Source organism: Engystomops pustulosus, chromosome 6 (assembly GCF_040894005.1).
Source record: "Engystomops pustulosus chromosome 6, aEngPut4.maternal, whole genome shotgun sequence".
Taxonomy (NCBI): Eukaryota; Metazoa; Chordata; class Amphibia; order Anura; family Leptodactylidae; genus Engystomops; species Engystomops pustulosus.
Genome location: NC_092416.1, coordinates 51457907 through 51470882, shown reverse-complemented (window position 1 = coordinate 51470882; position 12976 = coordinate 51457907). Strand labels below are relative to the sequence as shown.

Sequence of the window (12976 nt, the reverse complement as noted above, 5' to 3'; positions counted from 1 at the left end):
GGTTCTTTTCACCTGTGAATCACTCTCCGCTGAAATGCACATATATTATATTGCAATTATGCTCACGGTTGGAGCGGAGAGCTACTGTATGCGACTCCAAGCATAATTGCAGAAAGCAGATGTGTGTGTGTATATATAACTGTATATATTAATAGAAATTGTAATTGTCTATTCTAAAGGTGCTATTTTTGCAATATAAAATGCATCAAAAAAAGCATTTTGGAAACCTGTAAAAACACATTTTTTATTATTTAGTGTTTTTGTTATTTAGTGTTCTTGTTTTTAGGGAAATTTTATCTAGGTATGGAAAGTGTTAATTATTAACCTCCTTATCTGACTGAAGTGGAGGATTTCAGATACTCTACTCACTGCAGAAGAAAGAAGCAGAAAAAGGGCAGAAAAGCTGTGTTACATAATGAATTCTGTTGCAAAGTTTACTATTATCGCCTGCTCTATTCATTTCATGCTTCAAAGGTTGACTTACTCTTTAAATATTGCTTGGTTGTGGGATCCTAAACCTGGCACTGCACTTTAATCGTTTTGCTTATTTCAAGGACACCTTAAGAGTTTGGGATAGTGTGACATGTTTTATTGTGCATGCCAGATGAACATAATGGATGTTTAGGGGTCCTAAAACAAGTTTCCGATTCCGGTTTAGGTTTTAAAAAAAAATAGAAATAAAAGGTTTTCATGACCGCCTCTTAATAGGTAATCTGAATTGCAATACCAGACAGACCTTATAAACAAGAATAGCGCTGTTTCAGGGGGAAGAGATCAAGATAAAATCAAGGTTTCTGATTTATTAATTCAAAAGAAGATGTTGGAGAACTGTCTAGAAGATGCAATGAACATTAGATTGTCAGCTCGTACTGAGATATTCCAACAAAGATCGGATTTCCAGCAGCTTGGGCTTGCTTGTCTTCCTCTATGCTGTCCATATATATTATTGCTTTGCAACGCAGCATGTGAATATATATAGTCCTAGCAGTTACCATGTCAAACACGGTGAATATTCAAGTCACATCTGTCAGCGGGCGGACATGTAATAGGCATCTGAGTCACATTGCTCCGCTCTGATATTGCCATTTAAATCACTGGCTCCTAGAGGAAGAAGATAAGAAAGTAAATTTGGTGCTAAAGGGATTAGCTGTATGTTTGTTCTAGCTCTGACGTGGATCTGTGCGCAGACATCAAATACAAACAACATCTGCGGTGTCACAGGAAGGTATTGATGTGCGATTTCTCTCCTAATTTCCTGTTTTCCCCTTAGTTATGGGTTAGTTATGAGACTTTGCGTTCCTTCTTAAAAAGACATCTACCATCAGATTACCGGTGGGAGACTGTCCTCTTGTGCTGGCTTGAGCGGCTCATGGCTCCACTGCTCCATATTTATTCGCCCCTCCATCTCCTTGCGCAGCCACACTAGTCACCTTTGGGCTCCGCAAGGGACAAGTTCTTGTGCATGCGCAAGATTTTCACACAGCTGGTGACATCACCAGCTTTCTGAGGATAGAGGGCCGGATGGATGGGTGAGTACTAAGCAGTGCCTCAGGCTAATTTACATATTTTTTTAAAAAGTCCTTTTCTCTGCAATACGAGAGCCCTGAATTTAGCTGGAACTTGTGCTATTATCCCCTAGAGCAGTGGTGGCGAACCTATGGCACTGGTGCCAGAGATGGCACTCGGAGGCCTCTCTGTGGGCACACAGGCTGTCTCCCAGGCACAGAGTTTGCCAGACATGGCACATTCCTGCAGTCTCAGGCAGTCTAAGTAGTGCCCTGCTATTGTAAAGTGACCCATCCTGTGCTGCGTGGTCCTGTCTGAAGAGTGAAAAGGTGTCGGATTGGAGCTCAAAGATTCTGGTAGCAATAAGTTTGTTACTGCCGAAATTGCTGTCTTGGTACTTTGGGAAAAGCTAGTGGTTTTTGAGTCTCACTTTGGGCACTCGATCTCTAAAAGGTTCACCATCACTGCTCTAGAGGTAACAAGCATGACATGGTAATCTGGTGGTAGATATCCTTTTAAGAAGGAATGCAAAGTTCAAGAATGCGCAGTGTATTACACTGTCCTGATCAAGCACTTGGTGCTGTGTACTACACTGTCCAGATCAAGCACTTGGTGCCGTGTATTGCACTGTCCTGATCAAGCACTTGGTGCCGTGTATTGCACTGTCCTGATCAAGCACTTGGTGCTGTGTATTACACTGTCCTGATCAAGCACTTGATTTGTAGATTGGGCAGCATTGTAGAGTAATCTAGACACTAAATGTATCATTCTTAATAGAAGATATAAGATCAGAATACAGTACATTGGTGTTGTTGATACTAGTATTCTCCCATTACTCTCCATGATCTTTTGCAGCTTTTCAATAATCCACTGGATTTCTAACAATTTCTTATTCTTCTTCAGTTCTTGCAGACAGCTGATGCCAAAGCAATATCTAGAGAAGAACCTGAAGAACCTTATCAGGACGACCAGGAGCAGGACATTGTATGAAACCATTCTGCTATTAGGGGTTTGGGAAGGGACTGTAATCTCTGGTTAATGTGCTATGTGGGACTGGAGACTTCTTAAAGGGAGTTTCCAGGATATATTTATATATATATCTCTATCTATATCTGTGGGGGGGGGGGGGTGATGTAAAAATATTCGGCTAGTAATCCCCTACTGTAATCATTACAGTGTTGGTTCTGCTATTTAGCATGGAAGCAGAAACCCAGGAGTGTTCATGGACCGAACTCGGCAAGTGTGAATATGGCCTTAGTTTGTGCAGTTTGTCAGAAAAATGCACAAAAATGTTCTAATTTGCATAAATGTTGGCAGCACACCACCTTTTACAAGGCCATGCCCCTTTCGTCGTACTAGCCTTACAAATGTCTAAAAATGCTAGACAGTTTGACACATATTCTGAAACCATTCCGTCACAAACATTTTAGATATCTGCCTCTCTATTGCCGGTAGGGCCCCTCTTTATTCTCTTATATGTGTCTTTTAAATGGGTTCAATGGATTTGCAAAAATCCACCAATGAAAATGATCCTGGCATGGCACTAGGACTAAAAACATTTCTCCTAGTAAACACCAGATAGACAATATAGGGGGAATTTATCATCTGCCAGCACTCGTTTATCGGCGTATGGTAGAGGCCACTTCTTCTCTGTCCTGTCCGAGCTGCCCATGCAAGCTATGCCAGGTCCCACCTGGCGTAGTTTTGTTCGCAGGCTTTTGAAAGGTATGCAGGCATGGGACAGGACCGTCCTGTGCCCATCCACTCCGGCGGTAGCCATGCAAGCTACATCCTTTCATCCTGCTCCCTCCTACTGAGCAATGCATGTGCACAGCAGAGGTAATAGGAGCCTATGGGACCTATGCAGCGCATTGCATCCCTCCCCAAGGTGATGTCATCCCGGTGATGTCACTGTCCAAATAAGGACCTTGACATCACTGGGGAAACACCCCCATATATACAGCTTACTGTGGGATACATGTGTGGCATATGTTGTAAGGACACGTCGTGATGCTAACCCAGCCTACCTTATCAGCAGAAGACTGGGCTCACATCCAGTAATGAACTGCATTACTCAATTATACTTTTTACGTTAAAGGACACCTATCATCAGGTCTGTGTCACTAGTCCTGTCACCTCTACCTGTTGGAGCAGCTCACAAGGATCCCATCCCAGCCTTTATCTAGTTATTTCATACATTGATCATTATAAAATCATCTATTCTTTATTATGTAAATGAGGCTGGTCACATGGTCAGTGATGTCACACCTGTTACCCCTCCCCTCTCTTCCCCCTGCTCAATTCTGTGTGTAATGTATAGTAAAGCATAGTTAGTGTATCTGCTGACATGCTGCATCCTCTTAATACACACACATACACAGACATCAGCTATACATGTACCTGACATGTTCTGCTATAACATGGCTGCCTGGAGCTGTTGTATCTCTCCTATACACACACAGGCTGCAGGGGGCGCCAGCCCAGGAAGCGCATGGAGGAGCCATTACACCATTATACCTCAGACCCTTATACAGTCAGTCATGTGTATAGGAGTATCTCATACACACAGGCTGCAGGGGGCTCCAGCACCAGGAAGCGCATGGAGGAGCCATTACAGCATTATACCTCACACCATTATACAGGAAGTCAGTCATGTGTATAGGAGTATCTCATACACACACAGGCTGCAGGGGGCTCCAGCACCAGGAAGCGCATGGAGGAGCCATTACAGCATTATACCTCACACCATTATACAGGCAGTCAGTCATGTGTATAGGAGTATCTCATACACACACAGGCTGCAGGGGGCGCCAGCACCAGGAAGCGCATGGAGGAGCCATTACAGCATTATACCTCACACCATTATACAGGCAGTCAGTCATGTGTATAGGAGTATCTCATACACACACAGGCTGCAGGGGGCGCCAGCACCAGGAAGCGCATGGAGGAGCCATTACAGCATTATACCTCACACCATTATACAGGCTGTCAGTCATGTGTATAGGAGTATCTCATACACACACAGGCTGCAGGGGGCGCCAGCACCAGGAAGCGCATGGAGGAGCCATTACAGCATTATACCTCACACCATTATACAGGCTGTCAGTCAAGCATTATCTGGACAGTTGTACTAATAATGTGTCAACTATAAAAGTATTATTTTAAGCTGGGTAAATTTGTTTATGTAAAACAATAGAATAAAAATAGTCAACGGAAATGTAGGCAACCATTGTTCCCAAGGATTATTTCGCTTTTGGCACAGCTCCTCGCAGCCCTTTATCTCAGGTATTACGTTGGACCTAAGGGTTTTCATTTAGATATATAACAAATACGTACTTGTTGAACAGTGATTTGGCTGCTCTTCAAAAACAATATGAACCAAATTCCAATCGATTTCTAACCATTTTGTGTACTAGAACATCAACCTGTATTAGACCCATAGTGTTCCCTGTTAGAACCATGTTGTGTCTGCTGCGGTCTACTTGCTACATAGATTCGGCTTCTTATGCTCAGCTGATATATCAGCACAGATGTGGTCTGTCATCTCCGAGAGGACAGAGGAACCGCTACGTGTCTTGAATGAGACGTGTTGTGTGAAGAAGCTGCGATGCATGATAATATGCACACTGAAGCTTAACCTTACAATTCAACGACAATGACCCCCAAAGGATCTGAAGCTCTTAAAATAATGCAGCAAAATCAGGTTACCCGAGGTAAAGAGAAAGTGATTGAAATGAAAGTCCATTAGCACCACAGACAATTCAGATGTAATGAACATCTAAGAATAATTCTGAGACCCTTCAAGAACATAAGACGATAAGAGATTTATAAACAAAAATATCTTCTATTGCATTAGATCTGCAGCGTCTATGCAGTCTCCATGACCACAGACTACAAACAAACCCTCTGTCTGTCATAGTTACATACATATAGTAGTGTAGTAAATAGTACAATACTATGGCTTATGGAGGTGGATCAAACCTTTAAATGGATTGTGATTCCCAACAGCAAGAACTTTCTTACAAAGGACTTTGTGCCAGAAATCAGCCTAAAGATCTAAAACAACTGTGCCGCACATGCAGCATGGCCTATTTATACTAACATACTGGGGGAAGATAACATTAAAGAGAACCCGTCATGCAAAATAAACCCCTAATCTAAATATATTTTCATAAACTGCCATTAGAGAGCATTGCATCTATCCCTTCATTGTCCCTCTACATGCCTGTAAACCTAAGCAATGAGGTCCTAAAGCTGTATGCAAATGACCTGTGAAATGTCCAATGAGTCATTATCATATTCAAGCTGTCCAGCTTATTCATGAGTGGGCGGCACAGCCACACCCCCCGTGCTTGACTGACAGCCTGTGTAATAGTGTGAGGTATAATGGTGTAATGTCTCCTCCATGTGCTCCCTGGTGCTATACATGAGATAATCCTCTACACATGACTGACAGTCTGTATAATGGTGTAATGACTCCTCCATGTGCTTCCTGGTGCTGGCCATGCCCCCTGCTGCCTGTGTGTATCTATATAGGAGAGATTCAACAGCTCCAGGCAGCCATGTTATAGCAGAACATGTCAGGTACTTGTGTAGCTGATGTCTTTGTATCACACATGTGTATGGGAAGACACAGCATGTCAGTAGATGAACAGGGAGTGGGGAGGGGTAACAGGGGTGACATCACTGCCTCTGATCATGTGATCAGCCTCATTTACATAATAAAGAATAGATGATTTTACCATGATTAATGTATGAAATAACTAGATAAAGGCTGGGATGGATCCCTTTGAGCTGCTCCAACAGGTAGAGATGACAGAAATAGTGACAGAGACCTGATGACAGGTGGCCTTTAAGATACATTAAGACTCACTATAATAGCTAAAAGTACATCAGTAATCCATTGGTGGTGCCCAGTTCTTCTCTATAATGTCCTTCATGATAATGGTGCTGGTTCTGAACAAGATGGAGATCAGGTTTCTTAACTCTTCTTATTTTTTCCATCTGCTATTTTTTGGAGACTTTATCGCAGCTCAAGAAACTCCTGATTCTGCATACCCCTGAGTCCGCAGGGGTAAAAAAAACATGGCACGGTCTGACACTGGACCTTTCTTTGCCAATAGTGTCATACTGCTGAAACTTAAATGGGTATTCCAATATTGACGTTGACATTTTATTGAATTTATCTGATAAATATATATACATTTCTTCAATTGGATGTTAATTTTTAAAACATGTACCTGTGTGAAGAGAACTTCCAATGAATGTGAGTCACTGCATGTCCCACAGCCGTCCTGTGGTAATGAACATTGAATCCAGGGGATCGGCCAGGGCTCAAAAGCACACGTGTGGGCTCTACTGCTCCGGTGGTCGTATCCAAGGACAGATATCTAATTTCTAAGGAACAGTGACATTTATGGGAAATTAGCTTCACACATGGTCTTTTTTAATAACATCCAATTGAAAAAATGTATAAATATATTTAATTAATGAAATGTAATTTCCCAGATAGGAATATCCCTTTCATTGTGAGTTAATTCCAGAAGGAATGACAAGGAACACATCGTACTAATGAAAGATGCCCAAAATTTCTGTTTTAAAGGGGTTTTCCCACAAAAGATAATGCTCAAATCTCAATCCCTAGTGATGTTAACACAATAAAGATCATTTTAACCCCTTAATTTACAATTTTACTCAGTTTTATTGCTGTTTAGCTCTTATCACCCCCTAGACTGGTCTGTGCAAAATTCCACGGTGTGGGCACGGACTCTCTAAGCAGACACATTATAATCCATCTAGTTCTGTGGGTGTCGATGTGGTTAAATTATCAGGGTTCAGGTGTATATACACTTTCATCTGGCTTCTGACATTGTACTAACACACTGACACATAGAGAGAGGGATGAGACAGATCAGAGATTCATGAGATGCCTATTATACAGAGGCATGACAGAGAGAGGCTGACTGACTTCTCACTGTCAGCTCTGCTACATCTCTGTTCTCATAGATATGTGCCTGCCTCCCCCTTCCCCCGGATCATTTATCTGCCTGGAGTTTGTAGCTTGGGGCTTCTCTTTCCTCACCATGTGGTACTACAGCTTAGAAAATAAGCCCCAACGTGTTATTTTGTTATCCTGAGTACATATAAGAAACTTGTCTTCGTGGTATGCCCCTTTAAAAAGAGACAAGTGCCCTTAGTGATCGACATCTGACATAACAACTTTATATTCATCTCAAATATATAATTCTACTTCCAAATAGTTTTGTAGAAAGGCAGCATTTCAGTAAAGTTCCTCTTCTGAATAATGTGTGCGCTCTTCTCATTAGTGGCGGAGACAGACAATGAAGGCTTTGTTCTCCTAATACCCCATGAATTTAGTATGATCTTCCCAGAGAGAAGCAAACCCCCATCTGGTTCCCTTCCAGAACCACTTACAGCTAATATGCTGGATTTGATTAAGGATTTTGCCAGGAAACATCTACTGAGCCAAGTTACCTTCACGCATCCAAGCCCAGGAAGATTAGGACTCGGAGCTGATATTGTGCTCAGCAGAGGAAACAGCTGTGCACCACTGAGTATTTTGGAAGGGTTTAATACAACAGTTGCTCTAGAGAAGCTTCTTAATTTTAACCATATGTTTCATAATTTGTTACTCATTTTTATGTAATTTATCTCTAATCCTGAGTATTGCGTCATTCGTAAAAGTATTGTGATGTGGCGAATATTGGGACTGAACTTCCAATTACAGCTACGTGTCTTGAGACTCCTCCTGCATTTCTTTGCGGAGAAGAAATGGACACAACTGCGCTGTGCGGTACCTCTGTGTAAGATGACAAGATACTTAAAGGGGTTTTCCAGGAAACCAGTTGGACCCTATCCACAGGAGGTCCGAGGTTCCTCAGTCAGACCCCTCGTCTCTGCCCAAGATGAGCAGATGGCAGCGCATGTCCGTTCTGCTCCATTCATATGGAACTGAGTGAGATTTCCGGGTGCCCCCACTGATCACCAAGTTAGTCCTTATACTGTGGATAGGGCCTAACTTGTTTCATGGGAAAGATACTTTACTGAAAAAACATTGACCGCAAAAAAGGACAAGATATCTGTGGTTTGCGGGCAGAGAAAACAAACGTTTTTGTGAGGGTAGCCTAATAGTCATTAGCAATATATGAAGGAGTCTATATAAACGCAATTGTCCAGCTATGAATCTCGTAAGGGATGCTTACCTCGGCCAGCAACTGAGCTGTGATCTGTGACTACAGTTTACCTATAGTACCGACAGGAGGTGTTACTCCATGCCCTTACCCCATAACTAACCCCAACTCCTTGTGTGCCCACTTAGAATAATACCCCCACTGACTGGCACCCACATAGTATAATGCCCCCTTTCCTGCAGGTGCCCCCCCTTTTATAATGCCTCCTTTATAAATCCCATACAATTGTCTTTCCTTTGTGTGTGTGTGTATATACTGTATATATTACTTGTACTCTTCTCTCCGCAGCACTGTGGGATACATTGGCACTAAATAAATAATAACCTAAAACAAATATTATAAGTCTATATATTGTTCTAAAAATTACATACACGACGACTCCAGAATACACCCTGGTTTAACCTTGTGCGGTATTTGTGTCTTTCCCATGTTGCGTACTGTCAAGCATTGGGCAAATAACCATATCAGACAATTCTTTACAGGGTCTACTATCTCCTCAAGCATTAGCATTAGGTGCATGTTTTATAGAAATGCACAATGGGGGACATTCTGATGTAGAAGCACTGAAATAATAATAATTTCTTGCAAACTTCAAAAATTTCTGATTATTTTTGTGGCTACGCCACCTCCACACCATGCGACTAAGAATCTCCACGACTCGAAACGTGTCAGACTTTTTCTTGGATCCCTGATGTTTTACTGTTATGAAATAAAGAAGATGTTTTTAACCTATAAAAGAACCTTTTACATTCTAAAAGAATTTTCCTTTTCTGGAGCATACTTTGTTGTCTTTTATTCATTTCTATTATATGGTGTTGTCCTCAAGGACATTATCTCTTCTAAACTCATTTTCCTCTAATTACATGGACTGATAATTGAAGAAAGCTCCACAATAAAACTGTTGAACCTCCCTCCCATCCTGCAAGAGGTGAAGATCTGTCAGAACTCATTTACTTCTCTCTTCTTAGATTGGATGTGTCGGGGCTATTTTTGCCTCCTCTTAAAGACGAAGCCTCTGTGTAGTTACTCAATTTTATAAGCCTATAAAACGCAGCTTTTACTGGATCCCATCATAACGCACTTCTGTTTTCCTGACGTCCATCTAAATATACTTTTGGCAGACCCTGACCACATTGAGAACGAGTATTACATTTATGGGTGGGCAGGGAATGCTATTAAGATTCCACTTTGTGGCTCCCTTTGCTAGACAAGGGAACAATAGAGCCATTTATTTATTGAGGCATGTCAAATTGCCAGTGCGCCCTGCTTCTGGCTGCGCTGCCGTCACAAGGCCCGCTCTGTTAAGTAATTGTAAGTCAACAATGCAACAAATGGCCAGTCCTCAATATGTTGTTATTATCTGTTTGTGCAATCCAACCAATTTCTCTCACCGAACCACTAATTATTCTTCCATTGGGACAAGCTGTTTTTATTCTTTTTTAATTGTAATTGTATTATTTACACTGGTGCCTAAAAGAATTTTAACAAATACTCTAAAAAAATAAAAGCTAGGAAATGCTCTAAAATAACAGTTAAAAAAACTTCCTTAAAAGGGTTGGCCTGATTTACCTCATTTTTTTTGTAATGTGTGGGGAGCAGGATATCGGGGAAATTTACCAACATACATCTATTAAAAGTTATGCACAATGTAATTGATTAATTCAATAGCCCTGTCAGGACCTTAATCTTATATTCATTAATACTCTCCGTGTTCTCGTGGGTTTCCTCTGGGTCCTCCGGTTTCCTCCCACATACCAAAACATACTGATAGGTTGATTAGATTGGGGACATGGACTGATTTGGCAAGCTCCATGTAGTGCTGCGTAATTTGTGTGCGCTATATAAAAAAAGAATTATTATTATTATTATTATTATACTATCATAAGGTCCTGGCAGGGAGATGGAGAGATAGAGATCACATGACCCTCCATCTGTGGCCATTTTATGGTCAAGAATGTCTGGCTGATGAGGTAAAAGACAGGAGGCTTCACTTTACATATCAAGAAAGCTGTGAAAAACTTTGAATAGATTTATATTGGTAAATTACTTAATATCCAGCACCCCCACAGTTGCACACATTACAAAGAAACAAGAGGTAAAGTGGCCAACACCTTTAATCCTACACTAAGCTAATGCAAACATATGAGGATAAACTCGTACAGCAGATTTTTTTGCCATATATCTTTGTCACAATCTTACATCAAATATCAGCATGATATTCTATTCAACAGGCATGTGACTGCTGCAGCCAATCGTTAGCTTCGGAAGTCATATGCCATAAATGTTACCACAGAATTTCACACAAATTTTTGGGTGGAATATATGCATTTAGCGTGTCACTGCCGCAGCCAATCTGTAACTTTGGAGGTCATGAGCCATAACTGACATCACGATTAATTCAAAAATAGTGATGAAAAACATATGTGCATTTTGCCACAGAATTTAAGGCAATTTTCTGGTGGAATATCTCTATAGAATTCAATCATGTAAACTTTCCAAGTAGCGAGCATGTGACTACGGCAGGCCATCAGTGGTTTCGGAGGACATGCGCCATAACTGACATGACTCATAACCTTTTGATTTGGAGTCCATTGTATCTATGAATCTTGTTTTTTTTTTTTAACACTACCTTTGCAAAATTTTAAGATCTATTTTATTTTCGGTAGGAGGAACATGTTGGTGAAGCGGACAATACAGATGACCTGGAACTAGCACCTGATGAAGGAGAAGATCACCCACAGGATAAAAACAGAAGAGATGGATATTACTGATTATTCGTAAAGCCTTGACATGGACCTTCATATGAGGAGAGGAACGAGGCCCAGGATAACCAAACCCTTTAATGCAAGCCGGATTCTGCGATGGCTTAGACTGTGAAGACTCTGTAAACATTAGAAGAACTGATGGCCAATCTTTTAATGAAATATGCCTTACTTTGTTTTGAGACTGAAAATGAAGACTATACATATTTTTCATTACTTCTGTGCAGTTTATACCATGGTCTTCATGTCTCACAACTTTTTACGAGGTCCAGACCCAAGGGGTCTATGGTGATCTAGACCTCTCCAGCCCATAAATTGTTGGTGATACAAAGAAAAAGATGAATATTATGCTGTTAAATATACTGAAAAGCTTTTATATGATAATTGTATAACTGACTAAAGCCATTAAGGTTTCATGATTTCTCCTCCATTGTTTTACGTGTGGATTGCACAGGAAGTGTAATGTTCTGCATTTATGGAAACATAACCGAGGCTTTTCCACTGATTAAATAATGGTTGGGGAATAGCTTAATTTTTCCTTTTTATATATAAATTACATTATAAGAGGCTGAGTGCTGAACATTTGCTTAGGGCAATATGTCTGCTCCATTACATTTATAAAAGACATTGCCCAGACCGTGTTTCCTTAATTGGAGAAAAGAAAACCCTTCCATTTACACGTCCGAAACGGCAATCCCGCAATTTAATCAAATGTTACATAAACTGAAGAAAAACCCACCTCACATAAACAAATTCATTAATAAGGGTGTTAAAGTGTTGAGGGACTTACAAATGATAAATCCGCACAAAAATTTTATCCAAATCGCTCTATTCTACAGTTTCTCCAAAATGCCATTTAGAGTATACATATATACATTTTGACCTCTATGTAACTTTCTATAATAAGTGCATCACAATATAGACACAAATCCCCTAGAATAGAAGGGATTGTTCAGCAAAAAAGCATGGGTTCAGCCTCTTTTGATCTTTCTCTTAACTCTTAAGGACACTTATTTCTCTCCCTTTTTGTGTTGAGTGCTGAGAGAGGAGCGTCTCCAATTACAGAATGGCCCAGCATTTCCTCACTACGTCACAGAGGAGCTTCCTGTCTATAGAGAAGAGGCTGAAAAAGTCTTGTAAGATGTCCAAATTTTTTATTACATTACACGAGAAAAGTCTTTACTTGGCAGAATTTGCCAGAAATCTCCACACACCGTGGGGCCCGAAAAGCAGGACTGTAGCTGGTCTGATGAATGGGGTCTTGGTCTTTTCTGAATGAATTGGTAATTTATTCAAACCTTATTCGTCGTCGTGTGCATATGCATGGAATGGTCTGGAGAGATGGTATTCTGATGTACTTGCTAATGTGTATGGGGTTAAAATATTCAAGGGCCCAGTACAGCAGCACAAAGACTTTCGAAAGGTCTTTATGCTAATGTATTGTGACAAACTTTTTTTTTTTTTGTAATAAACTTTTTAAGACACGACATTCAACTA

At 40.8% G+C, this 12976-nt stretch overlaps 1 protein-coding gene across 1 annotated transcript in view; it reads left to right on the top strand.

Annotated features, from left to right (window-relative positions):
- The window catches only part of LOC140135062 (uncharacterized), a 75418-nt gene extending 63525 nt beyond the window's left edge, over positions 1-11893 (top strand). Inside the window, exons 13-14 of the mRNA XM_072156060.1 lie at positions 2410-2490; positions 11384-11893. Coding sequence (XP_072012161.1) covers positions 2410-2490; positions 11384-11488 — 186 coding nt within the window. The 3' untranslated portion in view covers positions 11489-11893. The remainder of the gene's footprint in view (positions 1-2409; positions 2491-11383) is intronic.
- The last annotated feature ends 1083 nt before the right edge of the window (positions 11894-12976 follow it).